This window comes from Rhinoderma darwinii, chromosome 4, assembly GCF_050947455.1.
Source record: "Rhinoderma darwinii isolate aRhiDar2 chromosome 4, aRhiDar2.hap1, whole genome shotgun sequence".
NCBI lineage: Eukaryota > Metazoa > Chordata > Amphibia > Anura > Rhinodermatidae > Rhinoderma > Rhinoderma darwinii.
This window is the reverse complement of record NC_134690.1, coordinates 136,140,286-136,166,099: the sequence shown is the minus strand read 5'-3', so window position 1 is coordinate 136,166,099 and position 25,814 is coordinate 136,140,286. Positions and strand designations below refer to the sequence as shown.

At 38.5% G+C, this 25,814-nt stretch overlaps 1 protein-coding gene across 4 annotated transcripts in view; it reads left to right on the top strand.

The window, feature by feature from the left end:
* The window catches only part of MECOM (MDS1 and EVI1 complex locus), a 44,855-nt gene extending 27,968 nt beyond the window's left edge, over nucleotides 1-16,887 (top strand). For all 4 annotated transcript variants that reach the window (XM_075861579.1, XM_075861577.1, XM_075861578.1 and 1 more), the window contains exons 10-16: nucleotides 9,382-9,548; nucleotides 11,137-11,214; nucleotides 11,759-11,928; nucleotides 12,233-12,377; nucleotides 14,401-14,625; nucleotides 14,728-14,911; nucleotides 15,823-16,887. In XM_075861579.1, coding sequence (XP_075717694.1) covers nucleotides 9,382-9,548; nucleotides 11,137-11,214; nucleotides 11,759-11,928; nucleotides 12,233-12,377; nucleotides 14,401-14,625; nucleotides 14,728-14,911; nucleotides 15,823-15,957 — 1,104 coding nt within the window. In that variant the 3' untranslated portion in view covers nucleotides 15,958-16,887. The remainder of the gene's footprint in view (nucleotides 1-9,381; nucleotides 9,549-11,136; nucleotides 11,215-11,758; nucleotides 11,929-12,232; nucleotides 12,378-14,400; nucleotides 14,626-14,727; nucleotides 14,912-15,822) is intronic.
* Nucleotides 16,888-25,814: the final 8,927 nt, after the last annotated feature.

Below are 25,814 nucleotides of genomic sequence, written 5' to 3'. Positions count from 1 at the left end.
CCCACGATGGATGTTAAGCTTACTGGTCTATAATTACCCGGGGAAGACCTAGAGCCCTTTTTGAAAATAGGCACCACATTTGCCCTGCGCCAGTCCCTTGGCACTATACCAGTCACTAGAGATTCTCTGAATATTATGAAAAGGGGGACAGAAATAACTGAACTAAGCTCTTTAAGAATTCTAGGGTGTAACCCATCTGGTCCCGGAGCCTTGTGCACATTTATTTTATTTAATTTAGCTTGGACCATCTCTACATTCATCCAATTCAGTATATCAACTGATATATTAACAGCACTGGCACCGGCTACATCAGCTGCTCTTTCTTCTGTTGTATATACAGAGCTAAAGAACCCATTTAGTAACTCTGCCTTCTCTTGATCCCCTGTGATCAACTCCCCATTACCATTATCTAGGGGTCCTACTTGTTCAGACCTTGGCTTTTTTGCATTTATATGCTTGAAGAATTTTTTAGGATTTGTTTTACTATCCTTGGCCACCTGCCTTTCATTTTGTATTTTTGCTAATTTTATTACATTTTTACATATTTTATTAAGCTCTTTATATTTTACAAAGGCTACAGCTGTACCCTCAGATTTGTATTTTTTAAATGCCCTTTTTTTGTCATGTATTGCCCCTTTCACAGAAGGTGTAAGCCATGTGGGGTTTAATTTGAGTCGTTTATACTTATTACCTGTAGGAATAAATTTTGCACTATAATAACTCAAAGTAGATTTGAAAATCTCCCATTTATCATTTGTTCCATTATTTGACATTAGTTCTTCCCAGTCTATATCCTGAATTGCAGCCCTCATCCTGGGGAAATTGGCTTTCTTAAAATTAAATGTTTTTGCCCTCCCAGCCTGCGTTTGTTTTTTACAGTATAGGTAAAATGTAACTATATTATGATCACTGTTACCGAGGTTTTCACGAACATTGACATTCCCAACAAGATCTGCATTATTAGAAATGACCAGATCCAACAGAGCTTCACCTCTAGTCGGGTCTTCCACAAACTGGCCCATAAAATTTTCCTGCAACAGGTTGAGGAAATGTCTCCCCTTTGCAGTTGAAGCCGAACCATGACACCAATTAATATCCCGGAAATTAAAATCTCCCATTATCACTACAGTACCCGCCTGTGCAGCCCGCTCCATCTGTTTATATATCTGACCTTCCATCTCCTCAGTTATATTGGGGGGTCTATAGATTACACCAAAAGTAATTTTTTCAGTGTTTACCTCCCTTTCTAGTTCCACCCACAAGGTTTCAACCTCCTCACAGTCTTCACCCACTATTGTCTCTTTCACACTCGCCTTCATATCACTTCTCACATACAGACATACACCACCACCTTTCCTATTTGTCCTGTCTTTACGAAAAAGTGTAAAACCCTGTAGATTTACAGCCCAGTCATGTGAAGAGTCCAGCCATGTTTCAGCAACACCAACTATATCTATATTTTCTTCCAGTATCAAGGCCTCCAGCTCCCCCATTTTGCTTGCTAGACTTCTGGCATTTGTGAACATACACTTTAACTTGCCTGTCAGTTTTTCACTTTTATTATCAGAAATGTGATTTGACATTAATCGGTCCTTTTTATTTACACTGATGTTTTGTAACGAAAGGATCTCCTTATCTTGTTGTCTAGTCCTCTCCCCACATTCTGTTTCTCCCCCCACCAATATAGTCTGACCCCTCTCTAACCTGGCTACCCCTTTTTTTTCTACATTGACCTCCCTCCTCAGCCCTAGTTTAAATACTCCGCCACCCCAGCTAGAATTCTCTCCCCCAGCACAGCGGACCCCCTTCCATTTAGGTGCAAATCATCTGCAGAATACAGTTTGTACCCCAATGAAAAGTCAGCCCAGTGCTCTAGGAACCCAAATCCTTCTCCTCTACACCAAGACTTCAGCCATGCATTTAACTCCCTAAGCTCCCGCTGTCTTTCCTGTGATGCGCATGGCACAGGCAGTATTCCTGAGAATACAACCTTGGAGGTCCTTCCCTTCAGCTTGTAGCCTAGTTCTTTAAAATTATTCTTAAGGCTCCTCCACCTACCATTTATTCTGTCGTTGGTACCGACATGGACCACGACAGCTGGATCATCACCAGCCCCTCCCAGCAATTTGTCCACCCGTTCCACCACATGCCGAACCCTGGCACCAGGGAGACAGCAAACCATTCGGTTGAGGCGGTCATGGCGACAAATTATTCTATCCGTCTTCCTGATTATAGAATCCCCTACAACTATCAATTGTCTTGGCTTGCCTGCATTACCATCCCACCGACTACTAGCTGGGCTGTTCTCCCGGCTGTTAGGGAGATCAGTATCCACTAGGGCTGCCTTTTCTGAGACTGACACCCTCGCATCATCACCCAACCTGGCAATTTTGCTTGGAATGCCAGAAACCGGATCGGCCTTCCTTGTCTTTGACCCCTTTCTACTGCCCCTAACTACATTAACCCAGCTACTTACCTGATCCTGCTCATGTCTATGAAATTAGCAATATGCTAAATATTTTTCAAAGCAAGGAACCAAATTTCTCTTTATAGTAGATTTGTACAATATTTAATGTATTCAAATATATAGATTCTCCTGGCCAAGTATTTATTGTGATTCTCTGCTACATATCCGGAATAAAGGGGCCTCGTATTCCAGTTATATCAAGTGACGATCACAATCAATTAAAGCAAGGACCATCTTGGCTTCCGAGACATCACATAAATACTATGATCTTTCGAGAGTTTGCATCCACTTATTGTAAAGCGTACATCCACCTCTGCTGAGATTTGCTGCATAACATTTTAAATTCTTCTAATTTCAGCTAAACATCTGACAACAAACAAGATATACTGAGAAAATTAGTTGTCAGATGCTGTCAAAATTTATACAGCAAATCTCATAAAAGGTTGGCTCATTCTTTCAGCAGGCTATAGATGTTAGATTTTAGTTTCTAGATCTGGCCAAAAACCAGCAGGCTCTACAAACACTCTTTAGGGAAAGCCACAGGTTGGAGACCACCATGGCTTGTAACAGCTGGAAAGCCATAGGTTGTTGACCACTGCTATAGCGGCTGCCAGATACTACCCTGACTAAACATGGTGGCAGCAGGATGGCTTCTCCATATCCAATCATCTGTGTTTCCCACACATATGTACAGTACCCCAAAAATTCTCTGAAAGATGTATATCCTCACTGGTCTATTGAAATATACGTTTGGCCGAGCTGAACGTCCAAGTTGGTAGACCGTTATCTTATGTCTATAGCTAGCTTTAGAAAGTTGGTAGTGTGTATTTCTTCTAACATGACATACAATGTATATATATATATATATATATATATATATATATATATATATATATATATATTATTCACATACACAGTTTCCTCATGTACATAAACTTTATATACATACACATGTCAAAGCTTGTAATTTACCTAAGTGTTTGATATTGATTGGAATATATTATCCATATCATTTGTAACATAACACGGTGACTTAGAAGCTTTGTTTTAGAATGCTGATTTAATTTTAGCGTACAAAGCTTAGCAGGAAGTGGTTACAGTCCGGGGCATAGCTGAGCATTAACTCTTGCTACACCTCATTTTCAGCTACTTCTCGCTGCTTGGAATAATAACATGATATTTCTAAGGAACGCCTGGCTGATTACAATTATTACACTCAAAGAATGTCTAGTGCATGTAAGGTCAGTGTTGTACTGACAAGACTAGAGTCTGTTCCTCTGAACCTCTTTATATGTAATGCTAATAATTGAAAATAAATTGGCTCTGAACATGGCTTGCAGCTATGAATAGATATTACGGTAATAGGCTTTGTGTGCCATTTTCCATGTAAATGGGCTATGATTTTAAAGTATCTTGGCACACAAAAATGTCAAGTGATTTAATACTTCTACATAATGGAACTAAACCGAATATTAAAGGGATATAAATAAATGATATTCATTATCTTTAGGAAGGTACTTATTATTCCTAACTATTATATGTGCTTTCATAACCTCTGTGCATTTCTGTCACTGCTAATCAGCCCAAAAGCCAAAGGTCATTTATCATTTACAAAACATTTTCCCGGTGCAGTTACCCAAATATGAAATTGATTTCTTACCCAGAACGGTCCGACGAGATTAAAAACTGCAGGATTCAGATTGCATGTGATAAAAAATTGATTTTTAATAAATAAAAAATAGAAGGGTTAAAATACAGGGGGAAAAAAAGAAAATGCTAATTCTCCAGACGCTTGAGTTAGATAATGGCATTGCTCTGCAGGGATGGAATTACCTGCTATGAGATCAGCAGTAACATTACAAAGCTGTCTGCCCTGTGATCAGGGGGTGTCAAGATCCTTCATGTTGACAAATGTGCTGTCCATAAGAATCTGTGGAAAATGTTTTAGCAGCAGAATGATTATGAATCAAACCTATGTGAGCCTGCAGCCCTCGCTGCATCCCAAGCCTTCCGTATTTGTTGCATGACAAGTAAATGCATCTTGACTTTCCTTGGAGATTTTTTTTCCTGCTCTGCGTTTGAGAGACACACAGCAAATTGGGAATGGTATTCTGTACACTGCAATTTGTATCCACCATTAAAAGCTCTAAGTATGGAACGTGAGGGCAAGCCTGGAGGTCATAGGGAAAACAAAGAATATCATCTACACAAAAACAAATGTAGGGCATTGTCTGAAACCAGTCACATTTCCACTTGTTCCTATGATCCATCTATACTATATTAAAGTATCTGTATTGATTGGCAGTGGTTTAGCTTTATGGGGTGCACAGGTTGCAGTCAGGACCTGGGAGTGCCATGGGGGTAACTACAGTGGGTGCAGAGATTGCAGTTCTACCGGGGCCTTGGAGGTTATGTACACTTTTATATGGATTTGTTTTATTTCAGTAAAGCAATGTTTTTTTGTGCATTTAATCATTTTTGTTTTGCTTTTTACGATGCAACTTCTATGTATCCTGTATACATAGAAGCTGTATCATTCTCTCTGAGACGATTCCGTCTGTTCAGCTGAACTGACAGCTCGGCTGAAAGCGGGTCCTGTGTATGTCTCGGACACACAGGATCCACCTAATATTGATGCCATCTAAGTTTATCAATTTAGATGGGATCAATATTAGGTGGATCCAGTATATTAGACAGACACAGAACGCACTGTCAGCCAAGCTGTCAGATCAGCTGAACTGATGGAATTGGTTGAGAGAGAACGATGCAGCTTCTATGTATACAGGATACATAGAAGCTACATCGTAAAAAGTTAAATATTTTCTAAATAAAGGTCAATTAGAAAAGTGACTCAAAACTTAAAAAACATAGATTTAATAAAAAGACAAACTTGATTCAAAACTGTACATTGCCTTTAAAAGGATCCAAAAGGTCCAGTTAAAAATGTTACCAGTACTATAATTAATGCGTCCTAATTTCGGGCCTTGTTACAGATTTTTGCATTGCAATATTTGGAGAAAAAAAACCTGTCAATCATAATTTCAAACAAATGAAAGGAAATATAGTTTGCAATAAACCGTACAATTACTATACAAACAGATGGAAAGTTTGGTCTGTTGTTTGCACAATATGAATCAGAGCTACAGTTACAGTTGTATTTTATTAAAAACACATATATTCTATATGCCAAATACAGATGCAGCAGAGTTGAATATATTATTGGACTGTTTGTCTAGTGCAGTGGGCTATATCATTGAGTTAAGTGAGGAGATTTACTTTTCAATGTCAAGCTCGGTTTTGATTCATCTGTACCTCTTGTGTAACATTTTCAATGCAGTTACTATACAGTAAGTGTAAGACATTACTATACTTTTGGTTACATAATATTCCTGTGGCACATGGGTCCCTATTGGGGCAGCTGAATGCAAGCATCTAGGGCAGCCATATATTTAAATTAAATTCTAAATTAGCTTTCTATGTAGTAACATAATTATTAAGGTTAAAAAAAAAAAGCAAGCCCATCAAGTTCAACCAAGTTTTGGTCAAGCGAGGGACAAAAAAACACTATGAAGTAGTAGCCAATTGCCTCATATTTTGGGGAAAATTTGCTTCTGACTTTAATCTGGCAACAAGAACAAACCCCTAAATCAACAACATATATTTAGTACATATAACGTGTAATATTATTTCTTTCAAGAAAGACATCCGTATCCTTTTTAAAAGGGTTGTCCGGGCATGGGACTTTTTTTTTTATACTGATGACCTATCCACAAGAAAGGTCATAAGTATATGATGAGTGGGGGTCGATACACAGACCCCACACTGATCAGCTGTTCTTGCTGCCTCCAGGCACCGGTTGTTATGCAGATGTCGGTGCTGGAAGCAAATGGCTCCATACACTGCATAGCTGCCGGGCTGCAGAACTGCAACTCTGCTCCTATTCACTTGAATAGGAAAAAAGCTGCAGTACTGCAGCTCAGCCGCTATACTGGGACCGGTGCCATCTGCTTCCGGCACAGACGTCCAGTGCCCGGAGGCAGCCGGAGCAGCTGATCAGTGCAAGGTCCAGGTGTTGGAACCCCACGATCATATACTGTTGACTTAACCTGTGAATAGGTCATCAGTATGATAAAACATCCCGTGCTCGGACAACCCCTTTTAAACTCTTTAAAAAGAATAACCATGACATCATTCTCTGGCATAGAGTTTAATTGTCTCAGTGATTTTAAGGTGGCCATACACATTAGACAAAAGTTAATAACGATAAACAATCATTAAAACCGACCTATGGCCGGCAGTAATCCTATATATAGTATAGAAAGAAGTTGAATGTATGTGGGTCATAGTGCGACCTCGAATGATCATTCTGCAAATGACAACCCACTTAGGAGGAGAGAAGGAGCATTTGTCACTTTAATTTTCTTGTCCCATTGGACATGTATGGGCACATTGTACAACTATAATGGCCAACATCATTGGAAATGTGTATGACGATGGCTTAATGAATATTCATCGGAAGTACGATCATTCGAACATTGGTCTACTGCTATCTAAGGCCCCACTCTCATTTAGTTTTTTGCCTACATTTAACATATATGCTGGTTAAAGCTTCCAACATATACATTAGACGTAGGCTGTGACGTATGCCTAACAGAGGCGTCCGTCACCAATGAGCTAGAGTGGTATTCCTTTAATGTATACGTCATGAAAAGGGGTCAAATGGATACCATTATAGTCTATAGGTGACGGATGACACTGTTAGGCATCCGTCACAGGCATCTGTCCTCCTTGGACTATTATAGAAACTGTTTAACTCTCTCACATCGCCACTCCGGCTATTTATGTCACCGCAGCATATGCCTCATGGATTATTACCCATCACTAGGTTTTGTCTCCCTAGCCCCACCCCTACCTGCTCTTATACCTACAATATATATTTTTGTACACGTGTGCTTTGCGCCCATTTACATATCTCCTTAAGGTAGAAGGTGTTCTAGAAAAAAAGGGTGACCATTGTCAAGGGACGATGTAGTGATGATTTAGGCGGAGCAAAGTGCATATATTTGATATCCTTATACATAAGAGAGTGCAGGGATTATTTTGTGACATAACTTTTTCTGGCTAAACTAATGTTTATTTATAATAGAAAAATTAAGGAAATTTGCATTTTTTCCCCCCTATTTTTCCAATTTTTCCCTACATAAAACTTTAAAAATGAAAAGATACCAATTCTGTCTTGGTACAACATTAAAGCCCCACTTGTGTCCCAACAAAGAAAAATAAATAGTTTACCAGAGTATAAAATAAAAAATATTCACTTTTAGAATGGCATTACAAAAAGGTGTCATTTTGCTGTGGACATTCAGACATTAGAAGGCCCTGGTTTTGAAAGGGTTAACGTCTACATCCTGAAAAGCTATTATAAAGCCTTTGACATATACACTTAACAAATACATGTGACGTATGCCATACAGTGGCAAAAATCCTCCATAGACTTCCACGTTAAAAAAATGAATTATACTGCGTGGTAAACATTTTTTTGCAGGATCCCACAGGATGGAATAGCGTAGTCTACTATGCCAGCCCGACGGAAGCCAAAAGGGCTGCACTAACCTGACAGAGGCCAAAAAGAGTGTCCTTTTCGCCTCCATCGGGCTAATGGAGCCCTATGGATACATTTAGCATGTGCGCCGGGAGTTTTTCCAGATGTACGCGCTCAACAGGGCAAAAACGTGATGTAAATGGCCTTACTGTGTATGGCCAACATGACAAAGAATCCCCCTCTATGCTGCTGATAAAACCTTCTTTCCTTTCGATGTAATGGATGACTCCTTGTCATAGTTACAGGCCTAGGTGTGGAAAAGATCATTAGATAGATCTCTATGCTGTCCATTAACATATTTTTATATAGTTATTATGTCACCGTTAAGCCGTTTTTTTTCTAAATGAAATAACCCCAAATTTGATAATCCATTTACAATAACCTACAATTGCTTCTAGGGAGAGGAAGGTTTACAACAAAGGTTGAGAAAGGTCTGATGGCACCAGAATGTCAAGCATACCTCTTGTATTTGTAGTATATCTTAGATATGAGCACTCCCAAATAAACTCTTAACCGTTGCCTCCCAAATTAATCAGTGTGCCATGTGTACAGTAAGCCCGCAGCAACTGCTTCCAGTCATTTTCATTGTACTTGGACTTAAAACCATGTGCTCTGTTAACCCCACAGTATACATGAATTCTATCCAGAACAAAACACATTTCCTCAATCATATTTTTCAATATGGAAGCTATCATTGTATTGAATTTTATAGACAAGTCAAAGCTGATGGAATTTTAGTCATATTAATGGTATTTTGGGATACATCTGCTATTCAATGGACCACCTGTGTGAAAAGAAAATGAGCTGGCACCCGGACAGTTACATAAATAGTTGTTAAACATAAAATATATCTTATCAAGGGTATAGAGAAATAAATGTTGACATACAAGCAAATTTAATTGGGTGTCTGAGTTTCTTTTCAACTTTTTTATTGAGTTTGGGTATAAATATATGTTACATTATATTGTAGAAACACACACAATGTTTTTATTGTGTGTGTCATAAAGTAAAGATATTGTCAGTATGGAAGCGGGTGTTATGTTTTGAAGAGTTTTTCTATAACTATAGTACAGCTCTACTATTGTATTATTATTATTCTGTTATTAGATTAACATATGCTAAATATAGACACATACTTATGATTCTATAAAATGAGTATATGTCTGTTTCATTTTAATAAAACACTCAAGTTAATGATAAAAATACATATTTGATTTTTTTTCTGGTACTAAACTTTAAAATTTGTATGTTTATTAGCCATTAACTCCATGTTTTGCAGTTCCCTCAATTGTGTAGTTTCTGGTTTTTGCAGATGTCAGCAATCGAAAATATGGCCGAGAAGTTGGAAAGCTTCAATGCCCTTAAGCCGGAGTCCAATGAACTAATACAGTCAGTTCCCTCCATGTTCAATTTTCGAACGGCGCCAGCTGCCCTTCCAGAAAATATTCTTCGGAAAGGCAAAGAACGATATACCTGCAGGTACAGAACAGAGACAGAGAAAATCCTCCACTTAGTTTAGTTTTTTATTAAGCCTCATTCAGACACGTACTTTTGTTCATTGGCATAACTTGAACTTCCTGGCACCTACTATATGCCATTTATATCACTGGTGGCTTCTTATGTGGCAGAGAAGCATTTGGTGCCTCTCAGGCACCAGGGCCTGGGTGTGACTGCTACCTCTGCACCCCTTATGGCTACACCCCTGCCAATGTTTTACTTTCCATATTCCAAATTAAACAGATTGACACCTGTGGTACTACTAAACTAAACTTAAAGCACTATAGGGATCCATGGTGTTAGAAGCTCAGAAGAAACACAGGGTGTGCACATGTTAAATCAAGAATATAGACATTTAACCCTAGAACAATACACCCTTCCCAATCTTAGGCCTAAGAGAGGTATACAAAAAAATATTTGTTTTACTTAAATGTTTGGGACAGGCCATTTTAAGTGATTATGACAATTGTTGGTAATGTCTAAATAGAAAATGAACGCAAAAAAGATGACAAATGAAGTACTATGATATATGGCACCCTAAGGAATGGTTTTCTCTCATAAGTGGGAAAAAAATTAAACATAAGAGCGGGTGGATGTTTTAAATGGTCATGAGTAGAGACGGTAGAAACGATTTGCTAGGTTTGAGATTTGTAGCTAAAATCCACATTTTCGAGAATCAATGGAGATTATTTGCCCAATTCCAGTGCTGAGCTGAGGAACCAAGCTGAGGAGATACTGTCTAAAAGCATGGACTGAAAGGATGACTCTGGAAAATGTTGTGCTAAGGTCCTATTACACCGGCCAATTTTGGCCTGTGCAGCGAACGCCGATCAACGAGACAGCTTGTTAATCGGCGCTCGTTTGCTCCTGTCACACGGAGCTATGGATGGGGACGAGCGGTCGTTACTCTGATCGCTCGTCCTCATACATTATTATCATGTCTCCCTGTTTACACACCAAGATGTGCTGCCGACAACGATAATATTTCAGTTTTTTAAAACTTTACGATCAGCAGATGAATGGGCGTTTGCTCGTTCATCTGGTGATCGCTGCCCTGTTTACACAGGGCAATTATCGTCAACAAGCGTTCTATGAAAGCTCCTTTGCCCCCCGATAATTTCCCCGTGTAAAACCTCCTTTAGAAGCAGATCTAGTCAGACCGATGGTATCTGGCTGTAGATGAGGAAACTGATGTTAAAGGATCATTGCTGCATACAAGACATGAAATAGCGGCATAAGGAATAAAGGGAATTGGATGGAGAACTTGGCATGAAAATGTGAACCCATACTGTGGCGAATGGACTTTAGGGATAAATGGAAATGGAAGTTGACGTCATGGGGTGGAGCGTGTTAGATGGGCAGATAGATATATACTAAGTCCTGATGACTTGATCTTGATGATTGCACAACTTGTTTTTGGCAAACTACTCAGTAACACAAGTAAATCACAGGGAAATAAGGAGAAGCTGATAAGAGGACTACAATAGAAGGCAGGTGTGGGAACAATGATGGAATGATAAAATGAGTACTTGATGTAAACATCATTTTCCTACGTTGTGTATTCTATTAGGTACTGTGGAAAAATCTTCCCCAGATCTGCAAACTTAACTCGCCACTTGCGGACTCACACAGGAGAGCAGCCTTATCGGTATGAAATATTTAATAACTGTCCCATGTTACTTAATTTCCTTCCACTAGTGATACAGTTTAGAAACTTTACAAACGCACATGCTTTTTGTAGTTTCAATTGATCATTTATTTTGGACTGATTTTTTTTATTTTCTCATATGGTGACTTTTGATTGTTTTACATTAAATGCATGTAGAAAATAAATATTTAATGATATGTTGTAGAGGAGCTGGCTTCAATGAGTTTGGTGGATTTTTATCAATATGGAAGTGAGAGAGGATTATTGTGCATATTAAATTCTTTATTATATTTGGCCACAAACATTCCTTTTAACACGTGTTATCCATTCATGGCTTAGGTTGCAAACCACCTTTGTCAATGCTTGCTCATTACAATAATTCACCAAAGAGCCACTTTATAAGAATTGAGTTGATCCTGGGATATTATAAAGAGCAGAATCCATAGAAGAATTATAAGAATAATCCATCTTTAGTAAGACATTTTTTTCCAGCCTGATTCTATAAATGTTATGTTCCTCTCTCATACCTATCTTTTGACTTTAGATGCAAATACTGTGACCGATCCTTCAGTATCTCTTCAAATCTCCAGAGACATGTCCGCAACATTCACAACAAAGAAAAACCATTTAAATGTCATCTTTGCGACAGATGTTTTGGTCAGCAAACCAACCTGGATAGACATTTAAAGAAGCATGAGAATGGCAACATATCTGGTAAGAAATACTGTTTTATGTTTGGCATGCTTGGAAGAAGTGACCAAAGAACATCTCTGAAAAGAGGGCAGTCAAAGTCAATATGAATATCAATTTTGCTTGTTTAGTGTTGCAGAAATCCCATTTGGGAAACAGCAACGCCCCATACTTAATACACATGTGTGCTGGTACTATATTTGTTGAATAGTTTGTCTAGCTGCAGGATGGGTTCGGTTCTTAGATAATAGGACATCCAGTTTATAAATGGAAGTACTGTAGTACCTACACATTGCATGCCACTGAGCTTCTTCTTTCCTTCCACCAGGTACAGCTGCATCCTCCCCTCACTCAGAATCTGAAGGCACTGGTGCCATTTTGGATGACAAAGAGGATTCCTATTTCACTGAAATAAGAAATTTTATTGGGAACAGCAGTCATACTAAGCATTCACCCTTAAACCCAGAAGAGAGGTAAGACATTCAAGTTCAAGGCCAATAGCCTCATCACAATAAATAATAGCTGCGCAGGAAAAACTGGTGCTGAACAGAGTAGATGCAAGTTCACGTCTGACTGGACATACGGGATGTGCTCGAACATGTTCTTGAGATCTATGACAGGACTAATTTATTGATAATTGCATTCATTATTTTGTTGATAAATGAAGCCCATCAAGGTTAGTTTAGGCATTTCTTGCAGGCAAGCTGACTATTCAATTTCCGCGGAACATTCTCCATATCATTCAGTCTGAGAAGGTTACATTTTATAGGTATGGCTTTGAGCATGTTCTATGTCTTTACTGTGCTCCCCACTTCTCTGCTCACTTCTGTGGAGGGAAGCAAAGAGGATCCAGAACATAGTCTAGTGCTGGCTCTTCAATGTCTCCAGGATAGGAGATTATAGCCCGAACTTATTTAAGATGTTTATATTCTAAACGTGATCTATTTTGTTAAAACAGAACACTGTCCTCCGTAATCCATAATTTCATTCTAAGCGATCGCAGATTACTTAGTCAAGTTTATACAGTCAGTAACACATACAGAAGAGTAAAAAAAAACAAAAAAACGATGGTGTTTCTTATTGTTTTGATTACATTGATTTTGGAAGATGTTTCTTTACTGACTTATGTCCACGTATTATTGTAATGATGGTATTTTGCAGCTTACTTACATAAATATATTGCTTAAACATGCAAAGATCCAAAATCTGTTGTATTGTTTGACAATAGCACTTCATCATGTGTATTTTAGGCCAAAAAAACTCCAGTTTTGTAATAGCCCAATAGATGCAGCTTGCAGATAAATGTATACGTGGGATAGGGCTTCTGTGATCTGGTCATACAACCTGTTCAGATATTTGAATAATACATATTAGTAAAACATTACCAATAACAGGTGTTTTTCATAAATACAGGGATTTTTGTTTTTTGATTGGTGGCTTTTATTTAACATCTGGTTACAACATGTCCCTAAATAGGAAGTTAATAAGGAGAAAGGGTCACAGGGTCAGCCAGTATTTCCTTTTCAGAATTCTGCATTCCGACTGCACTTGATGGATATTTTATCCCTGGCAAATTACTGAACTTGGAGACGTAATTAGCAAATCTGTTTATTCAATCATAAAGCGTTCCTTTCTTTAGGTCCAGTTCATGAAACATTCATCCACGAGAAATGCGATGTAGCATAACTAGCACTATTATTTCGACTGTACTGTATACATATATTTTTTCTTTAAATTCTGCTGGTGGTCCAAAACTACTACCATTATACTCCGATAAAAGAAATAAGTCACTGGGTGATTTGAGTGTTCCAGTAATTATGCTGTTTGACTCAAATAGACTCATTGCATATTTAGTTTTTCTGATTTAAATACATCATTTCCTGACTTTTTTTTTTTACATTGATCCTTTAAACAGTGTTGACTTTTCATGATTCCTGGTGGGGGTGATGTATATGGGAGTACAGACTGCAATAAAAAACAGTGAAGTCTTAATATACCAAGGAAGCTTATTGTCTGAGAAGTGTGATACATGATTTGGAGAATTACTGACTCATTTCTAATGTGGTTACAGATGATTTAGTAAATAGATTATTTCCTGAGAAGGAAAACCCATTCTGTAGACTTGACAGAAGTTTCTCTGTGCTGCGGCTATAATAGAGTAAGGAGGTTTAGACGTTATCTAAATATTTTGTTTTACAATTCACTAAGAAAATATAGTACAGATTATACATTGGCATTTCATTCATGTTTGTTTGTTTTTTTTTACTCCACAAAGATAGAGAAAAGGAATGTTTATTTTTTAAATATATATAGCCACATAGTTTTATATTTCAAACATGTAGAGAATCTACTGACCATTATTAACTGTTTCGATATTGGGCAAATCTTCAGGCAGTGCATTATATTAAAATATATGTATATCGATATGATAAATTATTTTGAGCCTATGAATTTGATACATATGTTAACCAAATATGTTTTCATATGTCTCTTTAGAATGAATGGTGCCCATGATAAAATTATGCTGACCGGTCAGAATTCTGATATCCTGGATGATGAGGAGATTGAAGATGATACTATCCTGGATGAAGATGATGCAGAAAGTGATATTGCAGGGAAATTAGTAAAGGAACCCAACTCAAGCCTACTTGAAAATTGCAATGACAATGATTTTGAAGAAGCAAGTAAAGCTAAAATAAACTGCAAAGTCTCACCCAGCAGGTTAGTTTGAATTCTCAGATGACCAATTATTCAATGTAAAGGTGATAGTTAATGTTCAAAGTTTTCCTTTGTTACACAAACTCTAATCATTTTTCTATTCAGGTATGACGATGAAGATTTCAAAACTGGTCTATCTGCTTTGGATCACATAAGGCACTTCACAGACAGTCTTAAGATGAGAAAGGTGGATGAGAGTCATTACAATGATGATGATCTCTCTTCTTTCACATCTTCTCATTTGGCCGAGGACTTAAAACAGCCAATATATAGGAAGTCAAAATCCCAGGTAAATGACAGGTGACTAACTTTCAAAATATAATAAATTATTAACTCTTGCAGAGAACAATAGGGGAGAATTATCATTGCTGTAAAAAAAATACCCCCATTAATTTGCAAAAGTTTTTTGGTGCAGATGGTATGATAAATTTGTGGCAACATGCCAGGCGTGTTAGACATTTCTTTAGACCACCTCATTGTTGATATACATATATACACGTAGTTTAAAAATGGTGAACATCTTTAATAAAAATATGCCATTTAAAACTTTTCTAAATTAAACACCTTTTTTCTAGAGCATATTTGGAACTGTCAAGGTAGGCAGAAACTGTGTCTAAAATGCATAGCAAAGTTGGTGCAGACCATATACTCCATTTTTTTTTGGTGCATTTTGCAAGACAATTGTACCACAATTTTCTAAGGTAATCTCCCCAAATCAACAAGTTCTAGAAGAATACCAGTCAGGTAAAGAGGACCTGTCACAAAGTCATATAAGTTGAACTGGTTAACTGACCTGAATAGCGCTGTTTCCCTGATTCCAGCGTTGTTTTTTTTCTGCACCCCCCCCCCTGTTGCAGAGATGTGGCCCACTGTTGTGTTGGCTCCCTATATGCTGTAGTTAGCAAACAGGGTGGAGCTAGCTTCCTTCCCCTGATACTGACCAATCAGTGTGAGGCAGCTTGAGGGTAGTTCAAGCCCTGTTGGCTAACTATAGTAAATTAGCATAGTAAAATCCAACAAAACAGTGGGCCATATCTCTGGAACGGGGGGGGGGGGGGGAGTGCAGGAAAAAGACAAAAACAGCGCTGGAATCAGGTCAGTTAACCAGTTCAATATATATGTTTATATGGCCTAGTGACAGGTCCTCTTTAAATATCAGATAATTTGCATGAGTTTAACATTGTTTTCTCTGTATTTAAGGCATACACAATGATGCTGTCTCTGTCTGACCAGGAACCAATCCATGCAACTGGCCACAATTCCACCAGCATGTGGCACAACATGGCAAGAGCAGCTGCAGAATCTACAGCTCTACACTCCATTAGTCATGTATGACAAATTGATGGCACCTCCATGGGACCAAGTCCAACACTTCGCATGGCTCTTCCATATGTGACTTTTTTAGGGAAAAAAAATAGAGAAAAGACTGAAGAGCAGGATGCCTTATTACCTGCAGGGTCATCTCATCTCCTGGTGACCTTAAATGGAATAATTTAAGTAAAAGAAAAAGAAACTATTTATTCTCATTGTTTTGTTTTGCACAGCAAAGGCAGCTGCTGATTCCCTGAGCAAAAAAGACAGAATATGAAAACTTTGGACTTTGGTGGAAGATGAGTCTTCCAGCTCATTCTGTGTTATCTTGACACATATACAAGCACTCAACACAAAAAGGAAAAAAATAAAAACAGAATCATTTTTTTATACACACTGATTTACTACAAGTGTGGCAGAAAGCGTTGCTTCATTATAGACAATTTCTATAACACAAGCTTCATGTATTTAAACACTTTTGAAAACAGAAGTAGTTATTTACAAATGTACATTATCACTTAATGTAGAAAAATAACAGGGAATCATTTGTTCTTTCCTTAATTGTGTCTTAACTGTTTTTTTGGGGAAAAGCAATTATGTGTATATTCTGAATTTTGCAATGTTCAGTACTCAAAGAGAACTTAGGTCGATAAAGGTCCATTTTCATTGCTGATACCACTAATATATCTTACAGTTCAATGTTTGCCAAATCAATGTGTTGACATTTTAATTTTAGACAATCATGTCAGTGTTTTGACTTTTTTTTTTTTATTTTGCTTGTGTACTTGTATTTATTTCTTTTTTTTATTGTTGGCTCCAGATAGCACTGTTACATTTCTTATGTTGTCAAAGGCACTCACACATTTCCATATTGTCTGGATCCAGATTTACATATGTGTGCAGATTTTTTTTGTGTTCAATTTTTTTTAACCCATTATTTCTTTAAGGTGAAAATAGATGCAATTTAGTTTTTTAAATACAATTTTGTTCAATTGTAAAAATAGTTTTCATTTCTTTCATGAACGCATGATTCTCCTGATTAAAATTGTATTTGTTATTTTATGCTGTTTGTCTGTAAGCTTGTGTGTTGTTATGTTCTTGTTAATCCTGTTTGTAAAATGAAGTGTTCCAATCCGGTTTTAAAAAAAAAAAGTGTAATTTTTGTTTCCATTTTTGAGGGACCTAATTTTTTTTTCACAATTTTTTTTTTTATAATCTCATTTTGAATAATTGAGGTACTTTCTTTAATTGTTTTGTATACTTGTAATTGTTACATATTCAATACATTATTTTGGGAGGCGTAAATACATGAAAATAAAGAACTACAATGTTGGAGGGTCAGTCTTAATTCCATTTGATGCTATAAAAAAAATGATTGAAATTGTAATTCCTCTCATTTACGCTGGGTGTTTTCAGTTCATATTGTCTTGAGATTTATTTTAAAGTGCAACCTTGGTGCAATATATCGTGTTTTGCATGTAAATCATAGTAAAATATAATATAAGTGCTGGGTCTCTGTGACCAGGCACTCCTTTTTCCCCTGGCGTTGCAGTGTGAAGTGGGTAGGTAGACTTTGGTGAATTAAATTACCTGTCCCTGCCGGCCCACTTCATAGAAGAGACAGTGGTGTTGTCTAATACGATATTCTTTGGGGGGAAGTGATAGTTATATGTCTATATTATGGATGCTATAATTATGGTAGTTGGTTCTTGCTGCCTTTTGTGATTTTTCATAAAATGCAAATGTCATGACTAAATACAGCTACTCAGTTTGTGAAACGTGACACTCTGATTAGATCAATTTAAAGTTTGACGTAACTCATCCATGCTGCAGTAACCAAAGTGAACTGGTTAACTGACCTGTAGAGCCCTGTCTCCCTGATTCCAGCGCTCTTTTTCTTTTTTTTTTTTCCGGACCCCCGTTCCAGAGATATGGCCCACTTTTTTTGTTGACTCCATATATGCTAATTTGCTGTAGTTAGCCAACAGGGGGAGCTAGCTTCCCTGCCTGTGATGCTGACCAATCAGCGCGGGGCAGCTTGAGAGTAGTTCATTCTCTGTTGGCTAACTAGAGAAAATTAGCATAGAGAGAGCCAACAAAACAGTGGGCCATATCTCTGGAACGAGGGTCCAGGAAAAAGAAAAACATCGCTGGAATCAGGAAAACAGCGCTATTCAGGTCAGTAAACCAGTTCAACTTATATGATCTAGTGACCTCTTTAAAGTAACTCTATCCACACTTTCTGGTGAGCTTGTGATAGACTTGTGTTTATACACAGTAGCCTATTGTAAGATGCAGAACTGCAGTCGGGAGGGAGAGAGCTTGAGCCTGAACCAATCATGAGGCAGGAGGTGTATTTCAGAATACCTCAGACTGCTTGTTGGAACTGTAGCAACAATGCAATACCAGATTACAGCTCTGCCCTAATGGAGCTGAGCTAAAAAAGCAACAGGCATTTAGCAAAATACATAGCAGGTGAGGATCACCTATAGTAACTGACGTACATATAGTTTTTTAGCTCAGTCGAAGTAATGGTCATCTAAAAAATATGTTAGTGTCTGTGATTATATGAAGCTCTTGCTTTGCATACAATGCTTAAAAAACCCCTTTAAAAATGTAGGTGTCTATATGAAAAAAAATCCTGATTGACTTAAACGGGTATTTCAGCGTTTAACACCCATCCACGGAATGCAGTTACACCCAGACACCACAGGGAATACTGGCTGAAAGTCCACACCAAATCATGCTTGATTTGGTGTAGACTTTCGCCTGGATGTGCCGCTGCAGACTCCAGATGAGGGGATAAATACACTGCAGATTTTCTGTCTACAACTCTTAATGGAATATCTGCAGCATACACACTACGTGTAAACATAGCCTTATTGTAACCAAATGTATAAAATGTTTAGAAAGGACCTGTCACTAGGGCCTAACATCTAATGTACATATATTACCTTTAGACCGCTCCCTCCGTTTCCATCACTGTTTTTTTTTTGTCCCCCCCCCTCCTCTCCCCATTCCTGAGTAATGATGCTCCTTACTTTAGGCACCCAATATGCTAATTCACTGTAGTTAGCAGATGGGGTGTGAACTACAGTCAATCTCGCTGGGTGGGGTAATCTTCACTGCTTTTGACGCTCTCCAGTCAGTGTAAGGCAGCTTATGAAAAATCTTTCTCAGCGGGATCACGCAAGACCACGCTTTGAGAAGATTGCTTATCAAACACATTTGTCATAAGCTGCCTCGCGCTGATTGGGATTCATGGTGTTCAAAGACGTATACTTTAAGTGCCATACTTAGTTGGAAACCAACTAAGGAAAGGGCAAAAAGCTATGAAATTGTCATGTTGATAGAATTTTCTGCAATCACAAATTTTAAATTTAATTTCCAATAAAAAAAATGCACATGATTCTTCACCTTTTACCGAAACAATAGAAGTCCATCAATCCAGTTACAACTTTACATTATGCAAATGTCAACAAATATTGTAAAAAACGTTTTCATCTATAAATGCACAACATTTAGAATAACACATTAGGTAATGATAATGGCTACTTTTAGTAATGATGGTATTGTGTTGTAACTGGCAGTCTAGTGTCTATAGATAAATTATGTTTTCATTTTTATCATTTTAGTGAACGCTTTCCCTTACACTTAGTCATAAAAAAAAAACTCATTTTACTCACAAGTAGCTCATTGTAGTATCCTGAAAGTTTTGTATGTATACATCCAGTATATATAAAGGTTAATAATCACTCTTTCATGTAGAGAAGCTTGTATTTTAGTTAGTTTGGTTTAATATCAGAAGGAAGTCTTCCCTCAAACACCACCCATTTACCCAAGGGTTGGTGATTAATGACATTTCTCAGCTCTGCTATTCCAATGAATAACCTTGTCTGTATTCTAGGAATGTGCTAAATTTGTCACCTACAAAAGTGACCACTTTCCTTACTGCATTTCATAGAAAGCTATTTCATTTGTGACTTTTCTCCACTTGCTGGTCTTTTCCCCCTAACAATTCACCTACCTTAGCAATCCACATAGCATTCTTATAATGCGCTTATTCTGTACTCATGTTATATAACACTTGCTTCATGTGAAGTTAATAAGTAATGAAGGTGGTGTATAGAAAAGTAATGCAGAAATTCGCAGCACATTGTCTATTGGTATTACAGTATATTATATCATTGGTTGGGGTTAGTCCTTTTATCTATTAGGGCAAATGTGGTAGTTTGTGCGAAATGCAGAATAAAAAAAGGCCACTGCCTTCTATGTCTACTCGTATCTGTGCCACATAAGATCACGTTTTGGAATGTGTTTAGCAACTACAGTACATTTCTACAAAACCCATCTCCATCATCTAAAAGAATCCGTTTCAGTGCTATATGGCAGGGGAATGAATGTTTGCTTTTCACAATACAGGGTGTACACTAAATATGATATGTGATTTATGAGGCTTTTTGTACAGATGGGCTCTGTTGCTACCACCCATTTATCCAAGGGGCATATTCTTCTCCTTCCAAACCTCGAACCAACAATTATTGTATTGCTACAGATTTCATTAACTTTTTCAGACTATAATGTCTAAACTTTTTTTTAAAACATTGTGATGTAGGTCTGTAAATGTATGTATCCTTGTCTGACAATTTAGGGTTTAGCTGTAAGGGAGTCAATCCAACAGTGCACTTAAATGCAATTGAACAGCTGCCTGGCACAAAGTCTGCAATACAGAAGACATTCTCTACCAAGACTTAACAAAGGACTTTAGTAACCAACAGCGAATGGGGCAGATTTACTACTGGTCTGGGTCTAGAATGTGTCAAAAAATGTGTCAAAATTTGGCAATTTTGATGTTTTCAACCCACTAGACACTTTTTGAAAGTGTCTTAAAAAAGAGAGTGTGGCTTAAAATGTACCAAAGTTACCCCAAAAATGTGACATAAACTGGCACCAAATTCTGGTGCAAAATAAAGGAGATATAAGGAACAGTGTCTAGCAGGTCATGCAAGATGTGCCGAAATTATCATTCATCACGCACCACTGTGATAAATTTGGCGGGGTTCACTGTGTTAGTGTCCCCCACTTTTGCTACCTCCTTTTATTAGGGTCACTAGGGTTATGCCTAGCTCCCCTACCTGTTCCTTTGTATTACGCTTTCTATTTGCCTTATTAGCGAAGTGTGTGTGTGCGGTGATTCACTACACACTCGTCACACTCACTTATAAAACACCACTGTGATATTTTGTGACTGCCTGGTCTAAGTTTACTCTGTCTAACTATTAGAAAACAATAGTAAATGTGGGGAGCTTCAACTGTGAGTATTTAATGCAAAGGTGTATTAGTGCATATTCCTACATGTTAAGGTGGTTTTCCAGTTATAAGAAATTGATGATCTATCCTCAAGATAGGCCATCAATGTCTGATCGGTGGGTGTCCAAATCTCAGCACCCTGATCAGCTATTTTGATGGGGCTATGACGCACTTGTAGCAGTGGTTCACAGTATTACAGCCCTCTCCCAGTTACAGAACAAGCAAGTTGACGGGGAAGCAGTACTGTTGAGAGTTGGACCCCCACTGATCAGATATTGATGACCTATCCTGAGGATAGGCCGTCAATTTCTTATAACTGGGAAACCTCTTCAAATCCTGGAGTCTGCTCATGAAGGTCAATTGGTGTATCAGATAATGACATCAAGATTAGATTCATCCACCAGTAGTCTCCATTTCTCTACCATCTTCCAGTCAACCACCAAAGAAAACAATGAAATAGCTGGAAAATAAAAAACAACATTTAGATGGGCTAGAGGAAATCCACCGAAAGTATATCCGCTATAATTTTCAAAAATTATGTTGCCACTGAAGATTTTGAGTCTGATATTTACGTGCAATATATTTTTTATAAAAGTTAAAATCATTACTTTGAGCTTGGTTGTAAAAGGGCTGGTATTTGGTGGGGTTCACTGGGCTAGTGTCCCTCCTTTTATTAGTGTCACTAGGGTTGTGCCTAGCACCCCTATCTTTTCCCTTGTATTATGCACTTTATTTGCCTTACTAGCTAAGTGTGCGAGTGCGCAGTGATTTACGACACAAGTGTATAAGGGTATGTGCACACACACTAATTACGTCCGTAATTGACGGACGTATTTCGGCCGCAAGTACTGGACCGAACTCAGTGCAGGGAGCCGGGCTCCTAGCATCATACTTATGTACGATGCTAGGAGTCCCTGCCTCGCTGCAGGACAACTGTCCCGTACTGTAATCATGTTTTCAGTATGTTTTCGACTATTTAAGCCCAGTCCGTGCACTCCTGTATGACATCACTGTGCCAAACTCATGCACATGGGGGGGGGGGGGAGCAGCCCACGGGAACGTCCTGTGACGTGGGAATGCATCATAGGGTGTGTCCACTGTTTATGGTTCCCTCATGGATGGTAAGAGACAGGAGGATCAAAGAAGCTTCTCTGCTCCTCCCTCCGTAACAACGGACAATGCAGCTGGCTGGAGCCAGCTGTCTTGTCTCATTACCTGGGGTATTTTTGTCATGGGCAAATGTGTGAATACACACCTATGTCTGATGGGACGATAGATGGTATATATATATATATATATATATATATATACACAGGGTGGGCCATTTATATGGATGCACCTAAATAAAATGGGAATGGTTGGTGATATTAACTTCCTGTTTGTGGCACATTAGTATATGGGAGGGGGGAAACTTTTCAAGCTGTGTGTTGACTATGGCGGCCATTTTGAAGTCGTCCATTTTGTATCCAACTTTAGTTTTTTCAATGGGAAGAGGGTCATGTGACACATCAAACGTATCGAGAATTTCACAAGAAAAACAATGGTGTGCTTGGTTTTAACTTTACTTTATTCTTTCATGAGTTATTTACACGTTTCTGACCACTTATAAAATGTGTTCAAAGTGCTGCCCATTGTGTTGGATTGTCAATGCAACCCTCTTCTCCCACTCTTCACACACTGATAGCAACACCGCAGAAGAAATGCTAGCACAGGCTTCCAGTATCCGTAGTTTCAGTTGCTGCACATCTCGTATCTTCACAGCATAGACAATTGCCTTCAGATGACCCCAAAGATAAAAGTCTAAGGGGGTCAGATCGGGAGACCTAGGGGGCCATTCAACTGGCCCACGACGACTAATCCACTTTCCAGGAAACTGTTCATCTAGGAATGCTCGGACCTGACACCCATAATGTGGTGGTGCACCATCTTGCTGGAAAAACTCAGGGAACGTGCCAGCTTCAGTGCATAAAGAGGGAAACACATCATCATGTAGCAATTTCAGATATCCCGTGGCCTTGAGGTTTCCATTGATGAAGAATGGCCCCACTATCTTTGTACCCCATATACCACACCATACCATCAATTTTTGTGTTCCAACAGTCTTGGAGGGATCTATGCACTGTGGGTTAGTGTCAGACCAATAGCGGTGGTTTTGTTTGTTAACTTCACCATTCACATAAAAGTTTGCCTCATCACTGAACAAAATGTTCTGTGTAAACTGAGGGTCCTGTTCCAATTTTTGTTTTGCCCATTCTGCAAATTCAGTGCGCCGATCTTGGTCATCCTCGTTGAGATGCTGCAGCAGCTGGAGTTTGTAAGGGTGCCATTTGTGAGTAGCTAATATCCGCCGAAGGGATGTTCGACTGATGCCACTCTCCAGTGACATGCGGCGAGTGCTACGCTGTGGGCTCTTGCTGAATGAAGCTAGGACAGCCACTGATGTTTCTTCATTAGTGACAGTTTTCATGCGTCCACATTTGGGCAAATCCAACACTGAACCAGTTTCACGAAACTTAGCAAGCAGTTTGCAAACTGTAGCATGGGAGATTGGTGGTCTCGTAGGGTGTCTTGCATTGAAATCTGCTGCAATGACCCGGGTACTGCGTTCACCAGACATCAACACAATTTCTATCCGCACCTCACGTGTTAACCTCTGCGACATGTCAATGGCTGTAAACAAAGAGACGCTTGTAAATAACTCATGAAAGAATAAAGTAACGTTAAAACCAAGCACACCATTGTTTTTCTTGTGAAATTCTCAATAAGTTTGATGTGTCACATGACCCTCTTCCCATTGAAAAAACTAAAGTTGGATACAAAATGGCCGACTTCAAAATGGCCGCCATGGTCAACACCCAGCTTGAAAAGTTTCCCCTCCCATATACTAATGTGCCACAAACAGGAAGTTAATATCACCAACCATTCCCATTTTATTTAGGTGTATCCATATAAATGGCCCACCCTGTGTATATATATATATATATATATATATATATATATATATATATATATATCCACATACGTCTACATAGATATAAATACATTAGACACTTTTCCCTTTACATCAATGATGTATGACAAACTTTTCTTTCAGAATGACATGAAATGTATTACTTCTGATATGGTAAATTGTGTGATCTTTGTTGCAACCAAACTTCCTTTTTATAATTCATTCTATTACTGCTGCAGATCGTGATTTCTGGCCTTGTATCAACCATCGTGGTTTGAACAAAGTGACACTAAAAGATTAATACTCATTGTTCCTAATTTCAGTCACAAGGCGCTCAGTACTTTACTAAGATGGTTTAGAGGGGCATATAATTAAATTTTGACATTTAATTTGTAAAAGTGAGTTATGAGGAAGACGATGGTTAACACGCCAGAAGTACATTATAAATACCTGGTGATGTTGTTTCTGCCATCTTCTAAGAAATTGTCAATTATATTTTTACAGGCCTTTCAAAATTGGGCTCGTTAAACACACTTTTTTTATCCATAATAATGAACAAAAATATGTAAAAAGATGCCCACGCCCAGTGGCGTAGCTATAGGGGTCGCAGCGGTCGCACTTGCGACCGGGCCCCTTAGCCAGGGGGGCCCTCAGGACCCCTCACCACACTAACGCTGACGGGGCTGTACTAAGGAGGAGTCCGGAAGATCACACTTCCGCACTCCGCGCTGTGTCAGGCTGCAGTGTTGGACGTGCATGTGCTACTGTGCTCGTACTTTCCCATCATTAAGATGAATTTGCTCTGGGCACTGGTCTCTGTGCCTGGGTTATTCTCCCCCTTCCCTCCTGCAAAGACTTTCAGGACATTGTAGTTTGACAGATGAGCTGCCGAATAACTTTAGCTAAGACTAGGACTGCTCCGTCTGCAAGCACCCTGCCGTCCTGTCTTATCTTCTCTGCACTTGCCAAGGAAAGAGAAAGAAAAGAAAAACTCGAATTTCTTTCTTCTGAACAGTGCAGAGATATTTCGATCTCTATTTAAAATGTGTGCTGCTTTGTATATCTTAGTGCATGCTAAGTATACTGTACCACTTCATGGTTCACTGCCCATGAAAGATACAAATATATGGTATGGGTGGTAATGAGGAATAGTTTAAAGCCTACGTAAATATTTGGAGGGCAATTTATTATTAATTTTTTTTAATAACACGCTCAGACATTGTGATTAGTGCAACTTTCTAAATAGTTTTTAACAAATTATTTTTACTTTCTGAAATACAGCTGCTCTGTATATTACATTATATATATATATATATATATATATATATATATATATATATCAGCTGTATCTAGCGTTAAATCCTGCTCCCGTCAGGCCTGCGAGACTGACTGGTTCAGAGACTCGCAGGATCCACCTGTTATCCCTCATATCTACGTTCATAACTTAGATGTGATAGACTACAGGTGGATCCTTTGTGTCAGAGAAACGCAGGACCCGCTGACACTGAACCCATCAGGTTCACGGAACTGACGGATTCATGTCTTAGCGAATGATACCACTGCTCTGTTTAGAGAATACAGAGCAGCTGTATCTCAGAAAGTAAAAAGAAGGAGTACTAAT